The sequence below is a fragment of the Meleagris gallopavo genome, chromosome 4 (genome assembly GCF_905368555.1).
Source record: "Meleagris gallopavo chromosome 4, MGAL_WU_HG_1.1, whole genome shotgun sequence".
In the NCBI taxonomy this organism is placed as follows: domain Eukaryota; kingdom Metazoa; phylum Chordata; class Aves; order Galliformes; family Phasianidae; genus Meleagris; species Meleagris gallopavo.
The window spans coordinates 24,713,950-24,740,396 of record NC_139407.1 but is presented as its reverse complement, the minus strand read 5'-3'; the positions used below and the strand labels follow the sequence as shown (position 1 = coordinate 24,740,396).

Below are 26,447 nucleotides of genomic sequence, written 5' to 3'. Positions count from 1 at the left end.
AACCTGACTGAAAATGCTGAGCTTCGTGAGAAATTTTAACCTTGCTTTCTCTCTGCAGTCGCTGGGGAGAGGAAACCCCCCCTCCCATAGCGCATCATGACCCACTGAGGCCTGCTGGGAGTTGCAGCAGTATGAGGAACCCACGTTGCCGTTGCGACCCCGGCCATAGGGACGGCGCACTCACAGCCCACGGGTGTCGACCCGAGGGGGGAGGAACGTTGTTCACCCTAAGTCCCGCCGCCATCGTGGCCACGCCCCCACCGGAGGCCACGTCGGCGCCACGTCGCGACGCATGCGCAGTGGCCGCTTCCGGCGCGGGGGTGGCGGCGGGGCCGGGAGAGGTAGAGCGGGGCCGGCGGTGTGCGGAGCCGGTGGGCGCGCAGCGGAACTGCCATGAACTTCCTGCGGGGTGTCATGGGGGGGCCCAGCGCCGGGCCGCAGCCCTCTGGCGCCGATACGGTGAGGGATACGGGAAGCGGGTGGGGACGGGGACGGGGCCCGGGCCTGGCGGGGCCGCGCTGTGACCTACGCCCGGTGCTTTCCAGATCCAGAAGCTTTGCGACCGGGTGGCCTCCTCCACGCTGCTAGATGACCGCCGGGACGCCGTACGCGCCCTGAAGGCGCTGTCAAAGGTGAGCACCGGGGATCTCAAGGCGTTCCTGGAGTTCCTTAGGGGCGTTCCTGAGAGGGTTTCTGGGTTTCTTTGGAGGAGCTCCTGGGGAGGTCCTTGGGGATTTCTGGGGTTCTTGGCAGACTCCTGGGGGGAACTTCCTAAGGGAAACCTGCGCCTGTTTACAGGGATGGTTGGATGTGTTGCTGATAGCATTGTTTGGGCTTGGGGCTGCTTGTTGCCAACTCCAGTTTTCTCTCCACAGAAATACCGGCTGGAGGTGGGCATCCAAGCCATGGAGCACCTAGTACACGTCCTGCAGACAGACCGGTAAGTAATGATGCTGCGGACGGGGCTCCCATTGGGTGCCTTCCTTCCGCTAATATAGATAAATTCAGTCCTCTCTGCATGGTTACACAGCTGGAAGGGAACTGGGCCTTTGGGGGCTTTGTGGTGACTGCTTGTGGTGAACAGTGTGATGAGAGTGTACTTGGAGATGGACAGAATGAAAGGGATGATTGTTAGTGATGGGAGGAGCAGTTCTGGGTCAAACAGCAGCAAACTGCATCTCTGTGTTTCGTAGGTGCTTATCTTTCTCTATAAAAGAGATAAGTGAAGGGTAAAACTACAGTTACAGTATTAATTAAAGGATTTGAAACAGCCCAAACCAATTTGTTCTTGGACAGATGGTAGAATTTGAGAGTGAATAACAATGTCAGCACATGTGTTTTTTCTTTTCCTCAGATACATGTTATTAAATGAGTCGCTAGAATGATTCTGTTAGAAGGAATGTTATCTGGAAAGGTTCAAATAAGAGATTTGTGCCCCCTTCACATAGAAGGGACTGCTACTAATATATGTTTTTTAGTGTAAATATCAGAGGTAGACTAGAATATAGCTCTGTGGAAGGGAATATGCTATACAGAACTTAATTTCTTTTACTGTCCATTTCTCAGTTGTTTGCACTGCTGTATGTGACAGCACCCACATGGCGTAACTTCACAGCTCTCTGTGCTACTCTGATTGGGGCCTCTACTGTTGAATACTTAGGGTGTTCAGCTGACTGTATTGTGACACTGTCAGTCTTAACTTGAGCATTAAGCTTTTCTTTTTTTTATTTATTTGCTTTTAAAATGTCATAAAGGCATGTATGGGATACTTGCATGCATATGCATGAGAAGCAGGAGTGGTACAACAAACAAATTAGGAAAGCAGTGATTTGGAAGAAATCCTCAAGGACCTACATCACAGCAGCATCCTGCTTTGTTTAAGTGCTCAGAAGTAGAAACCCTCCAGTGCTCTCTGAGGGCTGCTGGCAGCCAGGCTCACCTGGCAGGTTCCACCAGCTGGAAAGGAGCTACGGGCTGGTGTAAGAATGGTGCCATGCTATTGCTGATCCCTTGGCTGTCTACAGCTCATGCCTTCAGCTTTAGCTCTACAGCTCATAGGATCAGAGCAGTACCAGCGGAGATCACGAGAGCAGCAGTCCCACGGAGGAGAAGCCCTTCAGAAAATGAGGCCAAGGAGATGCCTTCATCCTCTGAGCTGCTCATCAGGCTGGATCTGAGCTGTGAGGGGGAGTCAGAGCGCTTCTGAGCTCCTTTGCTGTGGAAGTGTTGGACAGAACCCTGCTGGATGGGTACAGATGTAGAGATTGTCTGGACTTTTTTGGGCTCCAGTTGCTCCTCCAGGATCAGTGCTTGTTAGATTTCTGCTGGGATGCATTGTGTGACTCAGACAGCAGTTTAAAAAGCAGTGAATATGTTTTCATTTTTGGGGTTTTTAGATGGGGAAAAAAAATGCTGGTTTCCACAGAACTTTGATTGAATGTGTAATAGGAATGCAGCAGGGTCCTGGAGTGTGTGCAGTGTAGAGCTGATCTGCATGCAGAGTGCTGCAATGTGAGAACAGTGACAGGTGTGCCTGTGCTTTCCTATTGGATGTTTACAAAAAATGAATGGAATGGCTCAAGATGCACAACTGCCCTATTGCCAGCAGCATTTGTTTTGCTGGCATATATCATAGCAATGTGAAAAATAGAAACAATTTTGCTACAATTATTTTCTAATGCAAATGAGCTGATTGAAATAGATAGCTGATTGCTATCTAATCACAAAGTCGTTTGTATTACAGACCACCTCAGCCAACTGTGGCAGCACAGTAGCTCGCTGCTATTTATGTGGATCTGGAGTGAAAAAGGAGCCATTTTTAATCTTCAGTGCACCTCTTGTTAGTGCTTACTCAGTTGCTCCTTCCCTTGAAACATGAAGCGGGGACTACATCAGTTCTCTGTAGTTTCTCTTTCATTTGCAGCTGTTGGCAGCTTCCACTGTTTCACAGCCTTTATCCTGGAGTAGATATTGCACCACTTTCCTTTTTTAATGGATGTCTCGTTCTACTTGTTACATAGTTCCCTGGTAGATTGCCTAAAGCTCTGTCTCCTGCTTGGGCTAAGATCTGACATTTAAACTCATTCGATAGAAAACAGTCTTCTTGGACTGGTTCTTCAGCTTTGTGCATTGGCCATGTGGGAGCCTGATAACGCTCAAGGCAGCTTTAAATGTTCCAGGCTTCTACACAAATGAGAGTTCTTCTTGCCGTATGAGTTGGGAGCTATGGTTGACTGGAGAACCTTCTCCTGGCTGCCTGTCTGGGCATTGCCACTTCCCACCAGGGACTGTTAGGAAAGAACTGGCACTGACTGTTGAGCAGAAAAGCTCCACTTAACTGCTGATGTTTAAGAGGGCAGCAGAGCACAAAATTAACTTGGCATTTTACTCTTTTTGTTCTATTTATACAAAATCTTATTTTTTTAAAATTCACCATGACAATTCTAACAGGTTGAAACCTAATATGGACCAGAAAGTATTCTCTATTTGCAGAGGGTATGAACCTCAATTATTTACGTGCTTTAATTTCCTAACGTTCAGAGCTGTTATATACTTTTTATTAAAGCTGCTGTAAGATGGAATGTGTTTGTTGTTAGTCCTTTCCAGGCACAGTCATCAGTGACATGATAGAAAAACTCTCCTTCCTCTACTCTACAAGACAGGGTGGAAATTCATGAAATGAAATGCCTTTGTTTTAGAAGAGGAAGTAAAAGTTTTTGGAGGTACTCTCCATTGGTGACACAGCATGTGGACACCTGCACTGCCATATGGTTCTTTGCTTTTGTTTGTAAATTCAGGGGGTACTGAGCTGACATTGTAGTCAGGTGTCATGGAGGAGCCTCAAGAACAGAGGGAAAGGGCTCCAGTGGCTCACATTGGATTGGTGCTTTGCAGAAAGTCAATTTATTGACTGAAGATTTTCACTGCAGTGCAAAAACTGCACAGTTTCAGTCTGAGCAGAACAATCAAGGGAATAGTGATATGTAATGAACAGCAGATGGAAGCAAGGCAGTGAATAGCAAAGATATGATGCTACTATCCTGGTTTTGCTCTTCCAACAAGAAAAATGAGGCCAACTTCTTCCATATCTATACGATATTTGATTATTCTTTTGTCCTCTCTCCTGTGAGCGAAAAGGAAAGCAAAAGCAAGGCTAAGACTGCTTTTTACTTCCCCATGAATCTTCAGGAAGTCATTTCCACGTTTTTAGTAAATGTGGAATTGTTTCAGTCACATGAAAAAGAAACCATGGGCTTTGTAGTCCTGTGTTCAACTGAAATGGCAGTAAAGGTAAGAGAGGAAAGAAACAGCCAGGCAAGGGAAACATACCTGCTTGTTGAGGCTGCTTACACAGACCAGACCTTCCTGTATATATGCCCTGACTCACATCTTGGTAAAGAGATGCTATTTCTCTCCTTGTTTCCACTACAGCCCAGCTTAAATACTGGTAGTGTGAGTTGCACGACACTGATGACAAGCCAGAATTGCAGCACGCGTCACCTGAGGATGGCATCAGGGAAGGGTTTCAGTCACAACGTCATGGGACAAACAGGGCTGAGAGCTGATGGTTCCTAGCTTTTGGTTTAGTGTGAGTGTCATGTAAAGGGAGGTGATTTGTCTCTGAGAGCCCGCTAAACCCTTACTGTAGCAATGAAGGAAGTGAAGTTATGGATTGCTCCATTTCATCTTGTCAAAGCTGATGGGTCACCTTAGGTGTGCTGTAAATGTCATTCTTAATTAGTGGCCTAGCAAAGATAGCTGACCTCAATTGGGACTGGCTTTTAAGGCTGCTGGTTGGACAGGTTGTTTGTAGGGTTTGCTGCAAGCTGGTATTGCAGCTTCTTAAAATGCAGATACCTCCTTGGTGGTGCAAAAGCCTTATGTTGTATGTTTTGAAAATTAGTGAAATCAATACGTGGAAGTTTGAATGAGGTCATGGTGTGACGATACTCTCCTGATTCTTGTGTAAGATGTAGAAATAGCTATTGTGTTTGTCCCGATTTACCATCAAGTGCCTTCCTGTGTGTGGCAATGCTTCAGTTTGTTTGGACCAGCTACATTTCAGTGCTGTTTGACTGTACAAGCAACAAAACAAATGGCAAAAAATGGTTACACCCCCTTCCACCCCTCCATTCTGGTATCAGGTTTGTTTTAGCACTGGATTTACAGATTGATTGGATGCAGAAGAAAAAGGACTCTGTTAAAGGAGGACTTAGTAAGAAAAACACGTTGGTGTCAGAAAGTGAGCTAATGCTAGAGAAGTTGGATGGGCAGCCAGCAGCTTCCTGAGCATGTTAAGAGCTTGCAGAGCTGTAATGACTGGGTGTGAGCTGAGGTGGTGACCCTGGACCAGCCTGTTTGGGAGACGCTTGGTACTGAATGATATCTGAGGTCCCTTCCAAACCAAGCTATTCCTTGTTTCCATTCTGTGATTTCATGATCTGTACATCAGGAGGTCTCTCCTGATGTACAGAGGAGTGAGTTGGAAGGGAGGCTCAGGATGGAGTATGTGCTCCTAGTGACATCTTCTGTGATTGTCCTGCATCACTGGCTTTTCTGGATAGGGCTGCCCCAGGGAGTGGAACTGGCAAAAGGGGTTTGACTCCATGTAAGGGCTGGGCAGCTCATGGTTGGTAAAAATGCAGTATTATAAAATAGCTGTCATCATCAGCTCTTCTCGCTTGCAATAATGCTGTGAGGGAGACTAAGCAGAAAAACAATGTTGTAGAGAAAAAACAGTAAGAGAAGTTGGAAATGAATAAGTCATTAAAGAAAAGCGGTTTTCTTTTCCCAGTTCAGATTCTGAAATAATTGGCTATGCCTTGGACACGCTCTACAATGTCATATCGAATGATCTAGAAGAGGAGGAACAAGGTAAGCTGTGGCAGTAACAGCTGTAGTCATTCTGAGGATGCTGTTCTTGGTGGCTGTGTTTAATCATGAACTGTAATGCTGTACAGTTACTAGCATGTTTATTGTGTAGCTATTAAGGCAGTGCAAAACATCTTTGAGCAGGGCTTGCAATAAAAGTAACATTGATTTTGCTATTAATTTTCAGGAAATCCAATGTTATGTAAACACCAGCCAGTTTGGAATGGGCCTGCACAGTTGGCCAAGGCTGCAGTAATGTCTATCCAGAGTTCATTTTCAGAGGCCTTTCTTGATCAGCCAACAAAGTTCTGAGGCTGGTAGCCCTGGAAAGTAATTCCTTTTTGTACAGAATCTCACTGCAAAAGATGATAGTGGTGGAAAAATCATTATAAAATTAAATACATGCACTGGAGCTATGAGTGTCGAGAGTGAGGAAGAGCCAGATGGTTTGTAACATCTGCATTTGCCACAGCCTCCTTAATCCCTGACGGCTACAGGAATTGCATTTTTCAGTTTCTGTCAAATGAGGCAGAGCACATGTGCTCCTGTGAATGGACACAGTGCAGGTAGCCCTGCATTTGGGTTCCAGTCACCTGTCTGCTGCATTCACTCCAAGTTATTTCTTCAAGGGACCCTTTACCAAGTGATAAATATTCTGATGAAAGTAGATGAGTAGATATTTCGTGCAACATATTATTGCAAACTCTCTCTCCAGTTGTTGGTTTTCTTTGCTTTCTCTCCCTTCTTTTCCTGCTCCTGGTAGTGCCTTGCTGCTGGGCTCCTTAGGAGAACATTACAGCAGTCTCAGCAAGAGAAAAACTGACAAATTTGGGTTTCATGTATGGAAACATCAGTATTGGGATGAGTTTGGGATGTTTCTTTCCACCCTCTGCTGGGAGCATTCCTGGATCATTCATTTCTGATGTAGGAGGGAGGGGCTATTCCAAACATCAGTTTTGTGCTGCTGTTGGTTGTGCTGTCGGAACGCTGCTCAACTTGTGAACCTCTCTCTCTTTTCTCTTTATCTGCACTGACAGATGATTCTGAAGGTAAAGGAACCTTTACTTCTATAAAGATAGTGCTTGTTTTGTAGCTGTAGTGCTACTCACACCATAATGCTCTCTGCTGTTAGAAAGGACACTGCAAGGACCTGCTTTGAGGTTTGGTGCTTTTTGCATTTTACTCTGCAATGCAAACTTGCCCTGGAGCAAGTTCCCTGTTCAATTTCTCATGTGATTGGGGCATGTCAAATGCCAGCAGACTTCAAGATTGGAATAACAAGAAATTATCATTGAGGATGTCACAGAAGTGCACAGACATGCAGTTTCTTTTTCCAAGAAGCCCCAAAGCACAGATCCTTCCCAGTGTCCCTTTTAAGTGATGCATGGTAAAATTATGGTCACCTCTGCCACAAGCTGACCTCTAACACTTCATTAGATGCACCTGAATTTTGCTGGGTGCTACATATTTGGGCTGGAGGTATTTCTGCATGCAGTCTATCCTCCTTTTTGTTACTTTCTGTTAGTAACCCATCATTCATCCACCCCAAAATGTGCAGCAGTGTTGATGTTTCTCTGTCCCTGCTGTAAGCAACTTGCCTGTGTCTGCTTCCTGGTAAGAATACAGCTAAACTACATCAGAAAAATGGTCAGCTCCAGCCTAATTACAGACCAAATAAGAACTTCTTACCCATACTTGAGTCCATAAGAATAGGTGTTATGTCAGTGTCATGAATCACTGTTTCAACCCAAAGAAAATGGGGTTGACTGGATTAAAATTATTTGCTCGGCACCAGTAGAAAAATGCTGTCAGTTTTCTGCTTTGCTGTACCCCTAACGAGCTGCAGAGTTCCAAGGTCAGCTGCAATCTTTGACCCTATATATAGCCATTCAGCTGCCAACAGTTTATTTGCAGCTATGCATTCTACAGCTGAAATGAGAGGGGAAAGAAATCCTCCCTTTGCCATCAGTTACCTCAATCAGCCCTTTGGATTTGGCCAGAAATGTGGTTTTGGGATAAAACATTCAAGAGTTGAGTAGCAGTGCCTTTGCTCAGCCTGAGTTGGGATTGTATGTGGATGTGTCCATGCATTGCTCCCTGGCAGTTACTTCATGTGTTTAGCCCCTGAATTTTCTATTCTCCTGAGAGTACAGCGAGCAAGTAGCCCTTCTGTTGTTAAACCCAACACAATGTCTATTTCTTAGAGGTGGCCCCTGGTGTCCTATAGAGCTGAATGCCCATCCCTTTTTGGTGTGACTACTGCTGGGTTGTTCAATTGTCTTCACTAGAAAGCTAAAGTCCAAGAAACTATTAGAGTTGCATGAAATAGATTTTCCTCCTAATATCTAAACAGAATTCAGAGAATGCTTGGGTTGAAAAGGATCTCAACCCCCCTGCTATATGCAGGGTCACCAGCCACATCCAGCCTGGCCTTGAATGCTTCCAGGGATGGGACATCCACAATCTCCTTGGATAGTCTGTTCCAGTCTGTCACTACCCTCCCTCTGAGTGAAAAACTTCCTTCTAATATCTAACCTAAATCTCCTCTGTCTCAGTTTGAAACCATTCCCCCTTGTCCTATCACTATGCAACCCTGTAACAGCCATTCCCCCTCCTGTTTATGCGCTCCCTTCTAATATGGAAGGCCACAGTGTGGTCTCTCTTAGCCTTCTCCAAGAGAAAAAAGCCCAGTTCCCTCAACCTTGCTTCATAGGAGAGCTGCTCCAGCCCTCTGATCATCTTAGTGGCCCTCCTCTGGACCCACTCCAAGAGCTCCACATCCTTCCTGTGCTGGGTGCCCCAGGCCTGAATGCAGTACTCCAGATGGAGCCTCACAAGAGCTAAGCAGAGGGGGACAGTCACCTCCCTCTCCCTGCTGGCCACCCATTTTTTAATGCAGCCCAGAGAATCTAAAGTTCTCTTTGAGTTTGAACCTCGGTTCCCAAATTTGTCAGTGGAAACTGCTGGATGTTGCTCACCAGCAGCCCATAATAAGGTTTTTGGATGGCTGACATTCTTCACACTGTCTAGAATCCTCTCCATATGACATATGCTCTGCCTTTCCCACTCAGTGAAAGATCCCTATGAGGAATCTTCTCCCAGATCAGTGAAGCCTTGTGGAACCACTGGCACTTCATTTTCTATGTCTGTTCTTAGAACTGTGTCCAAATTCTCAGGGCACTCAGAAGTGTTTGGTTTTATCTCTATCAGGGGATCGTGGGGCTGAGAACTGTGAATTTGGATAAATGGAGATGGGATTTTTCCGCCCTCCCATCTTCTAATGGAAATAAGTTACTTTTTGGTAGACTGCTTTCTTCCCTGCTTTAAAACAAAATAGCTCTCAACAAGTTTTGAGACAGGCCCTATTTCTTTTTATGCAGAGCAGTTGCTCTGTCTGCTTGGAAAATTATTTTAATACACCAACATTAATATTAGAGCAGTGACTCAAAGCCTTGTTTGTGGTTCATGGCCCTATTTTTTAGCCAGAGCAAAACTAACAGCTAGTTGAAGTTCCTCTAGCTTTGTGTTGTAATGCACTGTTGGTGATTGCAGAGGAGAACTCGCCAAAACAAGGTGATGACTTGGGGAGTCAGTTCACAGAGATCTTCATTAAGCAGCCGGAGAATGTCACACTGCTCCTGACACTCGTAGAGGTGAGTGACAACACTGCCTTTGGAATGCTGAGGGATGTGGTATTGCACAGAGAGATGTGTTCTATCATCTTCTTGAACATGGCTTTGCCCTTCTGATGAAGCCTTTGTGTCAAGTGTACAGCGCTGTCTGATCTTACAGCAAATGGAGGGATGGAGATGAGCAAGATCTATGACCCAAATTAAATCTGGAATGAATTTTTTTTTTTTTAAGACTGATAACATGGGAAGAATTTTAATTATTTGATGAGAAGTAGTTAAGACTGTTGGTCCACAACCAGCTGTGGCTCTAGCTTATGCCAGGATATTATTTGAGCTGATCAGTAAATAACCATGAGTTAATGGCTATGAGTGCTGGGGCATGGTTCCAACTCACGTCCCACTGAATTCATGCTCAAGGTCTGCTTCATTACTCCTAATTGTTTAAAAAAAGTTCTAAACTAAGTTTATCATAGAATAACAAAGATTGGAAGAGACCTAGATGATCATCCAGCCCAACCCTCCACCTATCACCAATAATTCTCACTAAATCATGTCCCTAAACACAAAGTCTACATGTTCCTTGAACACCTCCAGAGTCAATGACTCCACCACCTCTCTGGGCAGCCCAGTCCAGTGCCTGACTACTCTTTCAGAAAAGTAGTATTTTCCAGTCCAACTTGGATCTCCCCAGTGCATCTTGAAGCCATTCCCTCTACTCCTATCACTGGTTACACAAGAGAAGAGGCCAAACCCCAGCTAACCACAGCCTCCCTTCAGGTAGTGATAGAGAGCAGTAAGGTCTCCCCTGGGCCTCCTCTTCCCCAGACTGAACAATCCCACTCTCTTAACCACTCCTTATAAGGCCTGTACTCCAGACCCCTCACCAGCTTCATTTCCCTTCTCTAGACACACTCCAAGGCCTCCATGTCTTTCTTGCAGTGAAAGGCCCAAAATTGAACAGCGTACTTGAGGTGTGACCTCCCCAGTGCTGAATACAGTGGGATAATCACTTCCCTGCTCCTACTGGCAACACTATCTCTGACACAAACCAGGATACCATTGACCTTCTTGGCCACCTGGGCACTGCTGGCTCATGTTCAGCCAAGCATCGACCAATACCCCAGGTCTGTTTCCTCTACACAGTCTTCCAGCTACTCTGACCCAAGGCTGTAACACTGTCTGGGGTCTCTGTGGCCAAAGTGCAGGACCCAGCACTTGGTCTTGTTGAACTTCATCTCATTGGCTTCAGCCCAGCAATCCAGCCTGTCCAGATCCCTCTTTAGGGCCTCGCTATTCCCAGGGAGATCAATGCTTCCAGCCAACTTGGTGTCATCTGCAAACTTACTGAGTGTATTCAATGCACTCATCCAGGTCATCAATAAAAATATTGAAGGGAACAGGCCCCAGTACCAAGTCTTGGGGATCGCAACTTGAGACTGGTGCCTGGCTGGATTTAGCTCCATTCAACATCATTCTCTGGGCCCAGCCCTCCAGCCAATTCTTTACCCAGCAAAGAGCATACCTGTCCAAGCTGTGGGCTGCTAGCTTCTGCAGGAGAATACTGTGGGAGACTGTGTCAAAAGTTTTGGCTGAAGTCAAGGTAGAACACATCAACAGGCTTTCCCTCATCCACCAGGCAGGTCACTAGATCATAGAAGGAGACCGGATTGTTCAAGCAGGACCTGCCCTTCACAAACCCATGCTGGCTAGGCCTGATCCCCCCAGTTGTCCCACATATGCCATGTGGTCTCCCTCAAGACAATCTGCTCCATAACTTTCCCTAGCACCGAGGTCATGCTGACAGGCCTCTAGTTCCCCAGATCCTCTTTATGACCCCTCTCGTAGATGGGAGTTACACTGGCAAGTCTCCAGTTTTCTGGAACCTTGCTAGTTGTCTAAGAACACTGATAGATGACCAAAAGCAGCTTGGCTGTCAGCTCTACCAGCTCTCTCAGCAGTCTTAGGTGGATCTCATCTGGCCCTATGGACTTGTGGCAGTCCAGTTGGAGTAGTAGGTCTTTGACTGTTTCATCCTAAATGATGGGGGATTTATTTTGCTCCCCATCCAAGACACCTAAGTCAGAGAGGTAGAGTACCCTGAGGATAACTGGCTTGACTTTTAAAGATGTACAGAAAGGCATTGAGAACTTCAGCCTCTTCCTTATCCCTCAGTGGTCCTGTTCCCAACCACATCTAGTAAAGAATGGCAGTTCTCAGTCCTCCTCTTACTAAGAATATAGCTATAAAAGAGTTTCTTGTTCCTTTATAGCCCGTTGGTCAAACTGATTTCAGGCTGGGCTTTTGCCTTTCTAATTTTCTCCCTGCACATCCTAAAAACTTCTTCGTACTCTGAGTTGCCCATCCCTTCTTCCACAGGAGGTGGATTCTTTTTTCCTGGAGTCTCAGAAGAAACTCCCTGTTCATCCATGCTGATCTTCTTCCCTGCCAGCTCATCTTGAGGCTCAGGAGGATAGCCTGTTCTTGTGCCTTTAAGACTTCCTTCACAAGGGGCAGCCAGCCTTCCTTAACCCCTTTATCCTCCAAGACTGAATCCCAAGGGACACTCCCTAGTAGTCTGAGCAATTCAACATCTGTCTTCCAGAAGTCCAAGGTAGCCGTTTTGCTGTCCCCTCTTCCCCACTCCATTAAGAATCAATAACTCTACCATTTCATGGTCACTCTGTCCAAGACAGCTCCCAACCTCTGCATCTCCTACCAGATCTTCTGTTTGTGAACATCAGGTCTAGCAGGGCACCTCCCCTTGTAAGCTTTCTCACCAGCTACAAAAAAAGTTATCTTCCATACACTCTAGAAACTGCTTGTTCTGCGTTGTATTGTATTCCCAGCATATATCAGGAAGTTAAAATCCACCATGAAAACAAGTGCTGGCAATCACACAACTTCTGCCAGCTGCTTGTAGAACACCTTATCTGTCTTCTCATCCTGGTTAGGCAGTCTATAACAGACCCCCCCACCTCAGTGACTGCCTTGTTGGCCCTTCCCCTCATCCTTACCCACAGGGATTCAACCTTATCATCCCCAGCTGAAAGTCCAGTAACATCAAAACACTCTAACACAGAAGGCCACACCACCACCCCTCCTTCCATGCCTATCCTTTCTGAAGACCTTGTAGCCATCCGTTAGAACACTCTAGTCATGAGAGTGATCCTACTGTGTTTCTGTAATAGCAGCTAAGTCATAGTCTGCCTGCCACACAATAGCTTCCAGCTCCTCGTGTTTGTTGCCCATGCTGCATGCACTGATGTAGATGCACTTCAGCTGAGTCCCTTGCCTCACAACCTGTCTTGTTAGCACTCCCCTAGGCTCATCTGTAGCAGGTCTGGTTTTGTTCCCTTCCCCATTCATATCTAGTTTAAAGCCCTCTTTACAAGCCCTGCCAGCTCCTGGGCAAGTATCTTTTTCCCCCTTTGAGAAAGATGTTTATGACAATGCCATGAGGAAAAAAAAAAGAGCTCAGTTGACAGCAAAAAGCTGAACAAAAGGTGTCCTACTGTTGCTACATGAAATTATGTGAACTCAGTGGCATTAAGTATTCTCAGCATATCTGAGCCTTGATCCCTGAATGCTGAACTTTAGTTTCAATGAATGCAAATACAAGTCGGAAGCATATTTTTCTATGCTGTATTTAGTGAATTAATAAAGTTAGTTTTTTGGAACTTCTCTTTGTGGTTTTCAGTACTATAAAAAAATACTATAAGACTACTTTGAATATAAAAGCTGAAGTTATAAACATATTCCTGAGACATGCAATGCAGTCACTGTAGAAAAACTGATACACTAGATTCATTGTTATCACTTGGACTGAGGCCTTAATCTACACCAGGAACACAGTTGACATTATTAGAATCACTTAGGTTGGAAAAGACCTCTAAGATCACTAAGTCCTACTCTAGCTTATCCCCATCACGACCACTGGTCATGTCCCTCAGTACCACATCTACAGGATTCTTGAACACCTCCACTGGTAGAAAGCACAGCAATGATAGCAGAACAGCAAGACTGTTACATTTAAGCAAATCCAAACATGGTCAGAGAAATAAATGAAAGAAGCTGCTTACCTTCAGAAGACCTCAGGAACACACAAGCTACCAAAGAGATACTATTGCTGTCACTGCCAGCCCTTAAATGAGGACTGGGAAGGGGTGGATCCTGGCTTTACCCCTCCCGGTCGCTCTGGTGGATTGCGTGCACCTGAGTTCCCATGGTTTAGCCTTGCCTTCCCACCAGGTGCTCAATCACTGCTTTATTCTGTGACTTAGCATTTCTGTTACATCCAGGGATTGTAACTGCACCACCTCCTTGGGAAGCCCATTCCAATGTTTCACCACTTTCTGAGAAGAAACTTTTCCTAATTTACAATCTCAGCCTCCCCTGGTCATCACCTCTTGTCCTGTTGCTGTTGAGAGAAGAGGCTGACCTTCACTTTGCTACTGCCTCCTTTTGGGGAGCTGTAGAGAGCAGTAAGGTCTCCCCTGAGCTCCCTCTTCTACAGACTGAACAATCCAGTTTGGTATCTGCAAATTTATGAGGGTGCACTCAATCACCCAGTCCAGATCATTAATAAAGGGCCAGCCTCAATACTGATGCCCAGAGAACACCACTAATGCCAGCTGGATTTAACTCTATTCACCACCACTCTCTGGGCCTTGCCTTTCAGCCCGTTTTGCGTCCAGCAAAGAGTGTACCTGTCCAAGCCATAGGCTGCCAGTTTCTCCTGAAGAATGCTGTGGGAGACAGTGTCAAAGGCTTTACTGAAGTCGAGGTAGACTATGTCAACAGCCTTTCCCTCATCCACCAAGCGAGTCACCTGTTCACGGAAAGAGATGAGGCTGGTCAAGCAGGACTTGCCCTTTGTGATCCCCTTGCTATCCTGCATATGCTGCATGATTTCACTCAAGATGATCTGTTCTGTGACCTTTCCCAGTACTGAGCTCAGGTGACAGGCCTGTAGTTTCCCAGATCCTCCTTCCGACCCTTCTTATAGATGGGCATCACATTAGCAAGTCTCTAGTTGTCTGGAACCTCTCTGGTTGACCAGGACTGCTGTTTAAAAAAAAAAAACAAAAAAAACCACATAGGTGAAGGTTATAGATGGAGCTGTGCCTGTTTCGATTAGTGTGGTTTACAATGGCACATACAACTATGGCATGGTAAAAATACACAGCATGATGGTGGAGATCTGGAAATTAGGTTTCAGTAGTCAATTCTTTTTCTCTGCAGCTGTCATTGTTGAGCATCTTCTTTATTAGCAGTATCGTGCTGGCAAAATAAGGCTGCATGTCTCAATTAGTGATCCTTAAGTTGAAGTTGTAACACTAGCAGAGAAGCACAACAGGCTCAGTGGGGTGACCCATTGGAGTGTAGGGCTGGTCACTGGCTGTGGTGGTGTGAGTTGACCTGGGGAGGTCAGCGTTGTGGTGGTGATTAGAACACTCCTTAGTTCTTGAGATTTCTCGTTTTGATTAGACCCAGCTTTGACATAATGTACTCTTCTCAATCTGCAAAGGAATTTGATTTCCATGTCCGTTGGCCTGGAGTGAAGCTCCTCACATCTCTCCTAAAGCAGCAAGGGCCTCAGGTACAACAGATCATCCTCGTCAGTCCCATGGGTGAGTGCTGCAGTGTTCTGCTGCTGAGCTTTAAGCTGGAAACTCAGCAAATGTGGTAAAGGGTTGGAGGAATCTGGAGCATGGGGTGCTAAAGACCTTTAGCAAGAAAAATCTGCATCTTTTGCACTCATTTCTAATGTGTTTCTTGCAGGTGTGTCCAGACTGATGGATTTACTAGCAGACTCCAGGGAGGTTATACGCAATGATGTAAGTACAGAGCAGCAGCCATTTAGCCTTTATCATCAGAGGCTGTCAACTGGATGGCCATGGTGGGTGGGATGCAGTTGTCTCTTGTGATTCTGGCCAAGGCTTAGGCTGCTTGTTTAGCGTTCTTCGGAGAGCTGTGACTTGTAAAAAGTGATGTTCTATGGTAAACTTGGTAAAACTTCAGTGTAATCACTTCTCCCCTCTGCCCGCCAAGGGAGTTTTGTTGTTACAGCAGCTGACAAAAAGCAATGCAGCCATACAGAAGATTGTTGCATTTGAAAACGCCTTCGAGAGACTCCTGGATATTGTAACGGAAGAAGGAAACAGTGATGGAGGTATAGAAATATCTGAAGCATTTCCACAGGCCTGTGTTTCTGTGCCCGACTTCAAAGCCAAATCTATTACATGCTGGTTTAGGGGGAGAGAAAAAAAGGATTAGAAGAATGAGCAGCAAAGATGCAGCACACGGGTACTGCTTTGTTTTTCTTAACAATGTGTAAGTTTGCCACAAATTGTAGTTTGTTGCAGGATCTGTTTCATTACAAAGCTATGTGTCTGCTCATTGATACTTTGCAGAAGTTAGTGTACCTCTTTTCTCCCAGCTGAAGTATCACAGCTTGTTGACAAGGAAGAATTGAACAAATCAAAGTTGCTGTTTCTAGGTAGCTAATTGTAAGAATCTTGGTACATCAACTCCTGTGTGCTGAGAGCTTGCTGCTTTCCCCCTCCCACTTGTGTTCCCCTTGCCTGTGCCTTATTGAGGGCAGATTCCCAGCTGTGCTCTGCGACAGCAGTGGGATGGGGGAATGTGGCAGCTGCTCTGTGTCACCCACTCTTAGGTCTGATACTGCCATGTGCTCGAGTACGTGCGAAGGCCAAACCTTTGTCCTTTCTGTGAAGTCCAGACTGGAAGGCATCCTAGCAGTAGACTGCCTCTATTAGTGTTATCTTCCAGACAGAATTATCTGAGGCTTGTCTCTGACAGTGTGTGCTCTTTGGAAAAACAATTTTTTGCTTTGGACTTGCAGAAGAGCCGTAGTTATGGTTTCACGTGAAATATGCCAGATCAATGTTGGTGTATTTCATTTAGTGATCTTTGATTATTTGTTCATGCATGAGATTCAGTTCTTGATCAAAATGTGATGCTCCTGAGAATGAAGAGTTCAGAAGTGTGAGCTCTGTTCCTTCTGGAACATACCAACAAGTAGAGAAACAAGTCATTGCTCTGCTTCATTTCGGATTAATTTTTTCCTTTGTTGTCTCACCAGGAATAGTGGTGGAAGACTGTCTCCTCCTCCTACAAAACCTGCTGAAGAATAACAATTCCAATCAGAATTTTTTTAAAGAAGGTTCCTACATTCAACGCATGAAGCCGTGGTTTGAAGTTGGGGATGACAACTGTGGTTGGTCTGCACAGAAAGTGACAAATCTCCATCTCATGCTGCAGGTGAAACATGGCACCTCGCTTCTGCTAACAGTGTCAACAGATGTCTTCTCTGCATTTCAGTAACACTGTACCCGTATCAGTGAGATACCCTCCTGCTGCAGGTGCTGTTTCCAAATTGTGACCTTGCAGTGGGTGGCATGTCAAACAACTTCATTACGTGTAACTTACAATATAACAGTGACTGGAATTAAGTATATCACCAGGGATGTTTTATACAAATCCTCCTCTATGAGTTTGTGTGCGATTATGGTGAGCTAAGTAGTAAAAGAGTTACAGCCTCATTTGTTATTACTGAGTTGTAACATCTGCACTGGGGTCACATACTTCAGAATTTTGGAGAGCTACACCAAACTCGGAATCAGATGGATGAATTTAGTTCTGTGTTTTGGAAGTTCTTGGGTTCTCCTCACATATGCACCTTTCTTTTTCCCCCCAGCTTGTCCGAGTGCTTGTGTCCCCCACGAACCCCCCAGGTGCTACCACCAGCTGCCAGAAGGCCATGTTTCACTGTGGGTTGCTACAGCAGCTCTGTACCATCCTGATGGCAACCGGAGTTCCTGCTGATATCCTGACAGAGGTAAGAGGGAGCAAATTTTTCCCACACCAAGATGTCAGACTGAATAATTGTGTTGTGTGTAGATCACTGAACTACAAAATATGTAGCTATTGACCTGTTGCATTTTTTCTCTGTCCTCTTTGCAGACCATTAACACTGTGTCAGAGGTCATCCGAGGGTGCCAGATGAACCAGGACTACTTTGCTTCTGTGAATGCACCTTCAAATCCACCGAGGTAGGGGAATAGAAGTGTACAACTGTTGGGTAATGATGTGCTGCACAGGCAGAGGCAGTGTCCTGTAAAGGACTTGTACATTCAAGACAAGACGATAGCCAGGTCGTTTGGGGGCTAGAACTGGATAATCCTGAAGGTCACTTCCAACTTCCAACTTGAGCCGTTCTATAATTCTAAGACACTTTTTGTTCATCAGCCATTGTTTCCACACACAGTTCAGTTCTGTCGTGATGGTTTTTTTTTCCCTTACCAACAGGCCTGCCATCGTGGTGCTGCTGATGTCTATGGTGAACGAGAGGCAGCCCTTTGTGCTCCGCTGTGCTGTGCTCTATTGCTTCCAGTGCTTTTTGTACAAAAACCACAAAGGACAAGGGGAAATTGTCTCAACACTTCTGCCATCGACCATTGACGGTATGCAGACAATCACCTCTGCAGTGGGAGCTCTGATCTAGAAGAATTTCCTACTGCATCAGCTGTTATGTTGTGCAGAATTATTTCCCTGCAATCGTGTCAGATCCAAGCGCAATGATTTGGTCACGATTTCTCTAAAATTTGAAATAGATGGCTTGTAATTTTTCGTGTAATAACCGTAGGCTTACTTTGTACGTATTTAGCTGATTGTCTGGCTTGTGCTAATCTGCTGTGTGCCTCTGGCCTCTCTGGCAGCCACAGGGAGCTCTGTGTCGGCCGGGCAACTGCTCTGCGGGGGCCTCTTCTCCACGGACTCGCTCTCCAACTGGTGTGCTGCTGTGGCCCTGGCCCACGCACTGCAGGAGAATGCCGCTCTGAAGGAGCAGCTCCTGCGGGTGCAGCTGGCGACGAGCATTGGCAACCCACCCGTGTCACTGCTGCAACAGTGCACCAACATACTCTCACAGGTACAGCACGCTCCAGCCTGGCCTTGGGCTGAAAATTCACGTGTTCGGGAAAAGCATTCTTCCTGGGCAGGTGCATTGCAGGAAGGATTAGTGTCAGCCTGATGAGAGGGAGGGCCCTCTTCTTCTGATTTTAGGACTTGCTTAAAGCCCCCTACACTCGTGGGTGGGGAGAAGAGGCGTATTCTGCTTTTTCATCAGCAGAGCCTGGTTGGTGGTGCAGGGGATTCAGACTTTGGGGAATGTTTCTGCAATGTGTTCTGCTCCTAGTTCCTGAGTAACACATGTGTAACTTGCAGGGCGATAAGATCGACAGACGGGTATGTATCTGTTGGCACAACTGTGGCACTTCCTTGCCCAAAGTGGCCTTTTCTTTTGCCTTGGGTTTGCTGGGAGGTTTCCCTAACTGCTCCTCCATGTGTTCCCACTCACAGCTCTGTGTTGCAGTTGGATTTGGTTTTTCCTGGTATAGCCATAACCACTTCTTTCTGTGTCTTCTGGGGGTGCTCCACAACACTCTGGGATAAGGATCTTGGGATACACGGGTGCTTTCTTTCCACGGGGTGTACTCATTCACCACCTATCCACCTCATAGATTGGACTTATAAGACAAATTGCTGCTATTACACAAATTACAGTCAGAAATGCTGTGTGCTCAGGCTGCCTGCAGCCAACAGTTAGTGCCATCCAAATTGGAAATGTGCTGCTAATCTCCTGGCTTCTAAAGCAAACTTGTGCTGAACCTGCACTGAATCCACTTCCTATATTGTACACATATATGCTGTAGTGTTGTCTGTAGGGCAGGAAAGGGGTTCCCAGTGGTTTGGGGCCGGTCTGAGGTGTAAAGAACACCTAATTGGGAAAAATGAGCAGTCTGCATCTCCATTAGTTAGTGGCACTTGCAAATTGGGAGCATCAGGGCATGTTCTTCACAAGGGTTTATGTACCACGCTGAATTACACAGTTGGCTGTGCCATAGGGCTGTTAATGCATCTAATCAGTATGTATCTGTACAGGCTGGGGGCTGAGATGATGAAAAGGAGCTCTGTGGGGAAGAATCTTGGGGTCCTTATGGCCATGAGCCAACAGCATGCCCTTGTGGCCAACAATACCAGTAGTATCTTGGTTGACCGACAGCTGATTAGCAGTTGACCATGAGCCAGCAGTGTGCCCTTGTGGCCAAGAAGGACAATGAGACCCTGGGATGCATTGCAAAGAGTGTTGCCAATGGGTTGAGGGAGGCGATCCTCCCCCTCTGCACTGCTCTGTGAGGCCACAGCTGGAATATTGTGTCCAGTTATGGGTTCCCTAGCTCTAGAAAGAAAGAGAACTGTTTGAGCAGAGGGCCACAAAGATGGTTAGGAGCCTGGAGCATCTCTGTTATGAGGAAAAGCTGAGAGACCTGTGCCTGCTCAGCCTGGAGAAGACTGGGAGGGGATCTTTTCACTGTTTATAAATATGTAGAATGCAGTAGTCAAGTGGATGAGGAAAATCAATTGCAGGAAACCTGTGGACAAACCCTGAGCAACGATTGCTAACTCAGTATGCAGTGCTTATTGTGCACACCAGGCAGGCGGGTGCTGTGCAATGCTGTACTGTCGGTGGCTGCATTCTGTGCTCTTCTGATGTGGCTCACCTGTACCTCTGGAAGTCAGTGGGAAGATGATGAAGACAGCTCCAAATGCTCTCCTGCCCATGTGCACAGTGTTAGGGTTGCTGTGACAGTCTGAGTGTTAATTCAGTGGTGCATTATTTTTTGCCCTCTTGGAAAATATTATTTCTCCAAGTGGTCACAACATGCTGCAAATCTCAATAGTTGGCATTCAGCACTGCAATTAGCACTCCCTTTTCTGATGTAATGTAAACGTTATTTTGTCTGAACAGAAAGGTATTTCAGTGTTTATTTACCTAGTGCAGAGTATTAGGAATGCATGACAGTTCTTAGGCAGCAGCACATGGAGGTGTTACAACAGCGTGCTTCTTAAAGGGAATCCTCAGCTGAGGTTTTGCACCTTGTTCCTTTCTTACAGAGCTGTGTGTGTGTTCCTTCATGTTACTTTGATATTAATATAAATACAGAACTAATTGGTTATGGTTTTCTATTGATGCTAATTTGCATTGAGTCACATTTGACATCTGTGTTGCTTGTTGGTTTGCACTGAGAACAGCTAAAATGAGTGGGTTCATATTTGTGTCGTAGAGCTGTGCTCAGCAGAATTAACAAATGGGGATTGTCAAAGGTGTGACTTGTGTTTTTTTACGAGTGAAAAGGTGAGTTGTGAATTGGTGCAGCTCTTTGGGCTATGAGAACCTTTCATTGCGGGAAGAGAGTGATGGGGATTTTGTTCCTTTCAGGGCAGCAAAGTGCAGACCCGAGTTGGACTGCTGATGCTGCTCTGCACGTGGCTAAGCAACTGCTCCATTGCTGTCACACACTTTCTGCACAACCCAGCCAATGTGCCCTTTGTATCCTTGACCTGTTTGCAGGTTAACATCACTTGCCTGGAAGTCACTTGAACTATTCCTGTTAAAATCAAATGTTTAAGTCAGTCAGTTTGCAGGGATGCTTGTCGATATAAAAGCAAACACACTGGGGCAGGAAATAAAACTTTGGAACAAAGTACTGTGTATATGCACTCTGCTTATGGAATATCTCCAGTGTCCTTAACGAGAGCTACAGCTGACAGGACAGATTGCTGAGAACCTGGGAGAGGAGGAACAGCTGGTGCAGGGCCTCTGCGCACTGCTGCTTGGCATCTCCATCTACTACAATGACAACTCTCTGGAAAACTACAGGAAGTAAGTGTGGTGTGGGAACAACGAGCTGTGAGTGAGATGGTGCTCTAAGGGTTGGGAATGTTTGAGTGACTGTTTGCCATGTGTATTCCTTCCAGAGTGCAGATTAGTGGGCCCAACTGGGGAGAGATCATTGCTCTGCCTCATAGCTGTGTGCTCTTCAGCTGTGAGCAAATGGCACACTGAGTGATGTCGGCTGTTGAATGCTACTGTGGATAGTCACAGTTGTAACTGGGGAAACAACTGTTCTGTTCTGTTGTTTCTCTCAAGCGTAGCATTATAGACTCCATAAAAAGGTTTGAAAAGACCTCTAAGATCACCAGGTTCAATCGCCAACCCATCCCCACCATGCCCACCAACCACGTCCCTCAGTACACATCTCCATGGTTCTTGAACACCTCCAGGGACAGTGACTCCACGACCTCCCTGCGCAGCCTGTGCCAATGCCTCACCATTGTGATGTGTCTTCTCTTTTCAGAGAGAAGCTGAAGCAGCTCATTGAGAAGAGGATTGGGCGGGAGAACTTTGTTGAGAAGCTCGGCTTCATCAGCAAGCATGAGCTGTATTCCAGAGCTGCACAGAAGCCACAGCCTGGCTTTTCCAGCCCTGAGCACATGATGTTTGATCACGAATTCACTAAGCTGGTGAAGGAACTGGAAGGTGAGAGGCACTGCTTATTTCTGTATTCCTTGTTATGAGCTGATGGCTGAACTGCTGAATGTCCCATTAACAGCGGTGTGATGGAGTTAAAATGTAGTACCTTCTTTTCTGTTTTTTAAGACTGTGTGACCACTGTATTTTCTCCGAAGTACACACTGTGTTCATCATTTCCTGTACTGAGTTACACTGGGGGGAGGATGGAACTGCTATGAGGACAAAATGTATGAATGAAGCAGGCTGTGGCTGATGGCGGCTGTTGTTGGCAGGTGTCATAAGTAAAGCTATCTACAAGTCAAGTGAAGAAGATAAAAAGGAGGAGGAGGTCAAGAAGACCCTGGAGCAGCACGACAACATAGTGACCCACTACAAAAAGGTCATCAGAGAACAGGTGAGGAGCAGTGGCACCATGCTCTCTGCTCTCACCTTTCGAAAGGTGATGGCTGAGATGTGGCTGAAAGAGGAAATAGTGGAGAAGTAGAGCTGAGTAACTTCTCTAATGGGGAATGCAATAGCACCCCGTAGCTCAGGGGCCTGACATAGCTGCAATCTGCAGCGTGATTGGGGCCACATTAACCCCTTCAGACCTCCAGTGAGGTTTATTGAGCGTGTTCTAACTGCAGATACCTCTGCTGCTTCCAAGGCTTTGTGAGCCAAACACATGTGTGTAGGCTGCTGTGGGTGCAAAGGAAAACCCAAGGGCAAGATTCCGATCTCTTTCTCTTCCTTTCCCTGGTGTGGGGATGCTGGAGCTCTCTTCCAAATGTCTGGGAGGAGTTGGGCTTTGTACCAAACTGCTGCCCCCAGCCCTTTGAACCAAGAATCTTGTCTATATTGGCATGGAGTGCTGCTTTTCGTCACAGGCAGCACTGACATCCTCACTGAACAGTGTTTTGCATTCTGGGAAAGGGTTTGCTCTTCTTTTCCTTCCTACAGTGCTACATTCCAGTATTACTGCAAGTGCTCTCTTTTCTTTTCCAGGATCAGGAGCTTGAGGAGTTAAAACAACAAGTTAGCACATTAAAATCTCAAAATGAGCAGCTTCAGGTGACAGTCACGCAGCAAGTGTCACAGATCCAGCAGCACAAGGACCAATACAACCTCCTTAAAGTGCAGCTAGGTATGCTTCAGGAGGAATAATGAACAGTGGCCTCACTGGTACTGGAGATCTTGTGTAGGTTGTGGCAAGTTGCGGAAGCAATACATCCATCAAGGATTAACAGTGACAAGTGAGAGCTCTATACAGGGCTTCTGGAAGCACTGAACAATTCCCTGTAGCTGGGTTCTACAGTTAGAATGGCTTGTGTGGCTCTGTGAGGGGGAAGGAAGAAGGAAATGAGTCCATTCATTTTTGGGATAAACATTTTAAATGATGTCACTGACCTTTGTTATAAACTGTCTGCTAGGAAAGGACACGCAACATCACAATTCCCATGGCGATACGCTGCAGGTGAATGGCATTCAGCTGGAAGAAGTGAGCAAACTGCGAGAGGAGCTGGATGACTGGAGGAACAGGCATGAGCAGCTGCAGGGGCAGCTCAAGGAGAAGGATGCTGTGATTGAGAACCTGGTAAGAGCCAAAAAGTTGTCGAGAGCCAATAATCCCAGCAGGACTGGTTGACAGGGCTGTGCTATGTTTTTTCCATCTTTTTTTTTTTTGCCTTATACAGTGAAGGCCATCTCTGTAATGGCATCATGCAGCCATAGCTGATGATAACAAATATGGTGAGGGATGGCTCAAGCAGAGACTTCGTTTTGCTTCACGCTGTTCCTGGGGGTAGCCTACGTAGCTGTGAGATCTCACTCTGTGTTCAGATCACAGAACTGTGTTTACTCTGTATAGCTTAATGTTTAATATTCCTGTTGCTATTACAGAAGTCCTTGCAGTTGGAAACGGGGACAGAACAATCCTCACAGCTGAGCAGCTCTGGAGGCATGGAACACAGTGCTGAACTGCAAAAGGTGAGCAGTGTGCTTTCAGCAGAGCTATGTGTACAGCAGTAGCTCAGGATTGGACAGAAGCTGTGTCTGGCTACAGAGCTGAGGATGAAGTGCTGAGTACCGGGGTCTCACTGATGGCCCTCTTTTTGGTGGTGATGCCAATCTCAGAGCATTGAGATGGTGTACCTAAAAACAAATCAGCTACCTATGCCAAGTAGCTTCATGCCAGCAACAGAAATTCAGCTTGCATGCAGGACTCAGGAAAATCTTTTTTTTTCCATTACAAAGTATTGTCAAGTATTTATAGGAAAGTTTCCAAGTGTGAGATTCACAGTACAGAGTAAGTGCCTGCATACCTGTGGGCTCCATGATTTCAGGTGGCTGCTCCTCAACAAATACCTTGGCAGTATTTCAAAAGCAGACTGGACATTGTGATTGGGAAACTGAGACTGGGAAGCAAATGCCCTAGTAGATTTAAATTAATGAGAGCCTGGTGTGAAGAACTACTGTCTCAAATGAAACTTGCATTTCTTTTTGTTTCCCAAAGGAATTGGAGCTGCTCAGGACTCAGATCCAATTGCAGGCAGCAGAGATCTCGAAGCTTCAGGCTGAGAACCAGAAGCTACAAGCCATGGTACTGGTGACACCTTATCTTTCCTTTGGGGCCAAAACCTTCTTGCTGAGCTCTTGGTAGCTCTCTTCCTACATCAGATTTGTGACGACACACATCAGCAAGGCATTTCAGCAGCGTTAAATGAAGCAAGGGGTGATCTAGAGAAATCCTTTCTAAGGCAGGAGGAGATCTGACTTCAGTCAGTGCTCTGTGAGGACATTGCTCATAGTGGTTTTAACACAGGTATTCAGTGTTTTGAGCTTATACCATGACCAAAACACCAAAATTATCCCATTATATTTTTGTATGGTTATTCTCTCAAATATCTGAGGATATGAGTTTGGAAATGGACAAACGACAGTTTGGCCAACAGCAGCTGCATCTGTCTGTGCTGACCTGCAACTGCTTCAGAACTTCTTTAGTTGTTTGTTTATTGAAAAGATATCCCACTAAAGCCTTTGAGAATAACTTAGAACAAAGTGACTGTGTCGCTAGCACCAGCCCATGGCATTAGAAGGTCAGTGTTCAAGCTGAACACACATTAGCACACTGCGTGAACACACTACTGCCATGGTTCTCAGCAGATCAGCTGTAGGTCCATGGGCATGTGCACAACTGGAAGGACAGCATCGTGTGCTGGTTGTACTCAAGCACAATGTGAGGGTGCTTCTGATCCCACCTTCCTTTCTGCAGAACACAGCTGTAGATCCTGCATTGGGTGCCAGTGGTGCAGTGGCATCAAGGAACTCAGAGAAGGAGGGCCGTCTGCTGCAGGAGCTGGGGGAGCTGCAGGTCAGTAATGTGAGCACAGAGCCATCCTTGGGCCTCAGGCCACAGCCATGGCCGTGCAGAAGGGGGATTGGGGCATTGTACCACCACCATTGTGTAAGCTTAGGGCAATGCACAGGAGGTGTTCTCCTCTCCTCTCTGGAAAATTTCAACATGGTGGTTCTTCTATTGCCAGAGTGAAGTTAAAGCCCTTTCAGAGGAAAAAGTGTCACTGCAGCAGCAGTTGGACTCCTCTAGCAGCACAGTGGCCATCCTGCAGGATGAAAAGAACAAACTGCAGCAGGAGGTAGCTGAGGCCAAGAAGGAGCAGGATGACCTGCTGGTGCTGCTCGCTGACCAAGACCAGAAGCTGTCTGCCCTCAGGAGCAAGCTGAAGGACCTGGGGATGCCGGTGAGCAAACCAAAGAGTTGAGTAAGGTCTCAGGCAGCCTGGGCATGGCAATACTTTAACCAATCCGTTTTGGTGCCTTTTGCTTTTGGGGAGGTAGCAGTTGATCTGCTTTGTCTCCAGCTGTATGAATGAGATGTTAGTCTGGGGAATATCTGTGGCAAGTGCAGAGCTATCACTGTAGCTGAGGAATTTTTCCAGACGTAGGACAGGTAGAGGAAAGCCACCCCAGCAAACTCTGAACACTTCCATTGGTGGCATTGCAAAGCACTGCACAGAACTGCATGCAAAGCTGAAGTGCTCGTGGCGCTCATTGTTACACGTGAAGGGTAGAAGTGGGGGATGTCATTGCTCACCACACATCACCTTAATTTCAGGTAGAGGATGAAGATGACATTGAATCTGGAGATCAAGCAGATGAAGATGAGGATGGGGATGAAGAGGAGCAGGACTGATGTTCCGGTGTGTGTCACCATGGACATAGGATGGCATTGTTAGTGGGGGGAAATCTGTTATTGATGTACAGAGCAAAATATCTACATGCAGGGAGCAGAGGGAAAGTGGCAACTGCTGGGCTGAACGATGTTACCGAGGTGTTGGGAACCTCTGCGGAGTGAAGCAAATAGACACCGCTGTTCAGTTCTACATGAGCACCCCATGTTGTTCCTGTTCAGGAGTTGCTGTGGGCAGCACTTGAGGCATGGGATGGCGATGGTGCTGCACAGCGAGTTGTCATGGGCAGAGCTCTGTGCGTTTGTCTGCGTTCTGAGCTTCTGGAACTGTTAATTAAATACAGAAGTGTTTGGTTTA

At 46.2% G+C, this 26,447-nt stretch overlaps 1 protein-coding gene across 4 annotated transcripts; it reads left to right on the top strand.

Moving 5' to 3' along the window:
• The first annotated feature begins 280 nt into the window (after positions 1–280).
• USO1 (USO1 vesicle transport factor) lies at positions 281–26,447 on the top strand. Of its 4 annotated transcripts, none has more exons than XM_010709742.2 (25): positions 281–459; positions 546–632; positions 876–940; positions 5,795–5,874; positions 9,424–9,524; positions 15,031–15,133; positions 15,285–15,340; positions 15,555–15,675; positions 16,609–16,787; positions 17,224–17,364; positions 17,490–17,578; positions 17,835–17,989; positions 18,251–18,456; positions 18,753–18,773; positions 20,809–20,919; positions 21,134–21,252; positions 21,728–21,909; positions 22,176–22,297; positions 22,888–23,026; positions 23,313–23,476; positions 23,782–23,868; positions 24,395–24,481; positions 25,154–25,252; positions 25,425–25,640; positions 26,015–26,447. In XM_010709742.2, the coding sequence occupies exons 1-25, from the start codon at positions 394–396 to the stop codon at positions 26,090–26,092; spliced, it is 2,874 nt and encodes a 957-aa protein (XP_010708044.1). In that variant the 5' UTR covers positions 281–393; the 3' UTR covers positions 26,093–26,447. The 4 variants fall into 4 exon arrangements, with proteins under 4 accessions (XP_010708044.1, XP_010708043.1, XP_085078625.1 ...); XM_010709741.2 differs by having other exon boundaries at positions 18,245–18,456; XM_085222499.1 differs by having other exon boundaries at positions 18,245–18,456; positions 25,425–25,656.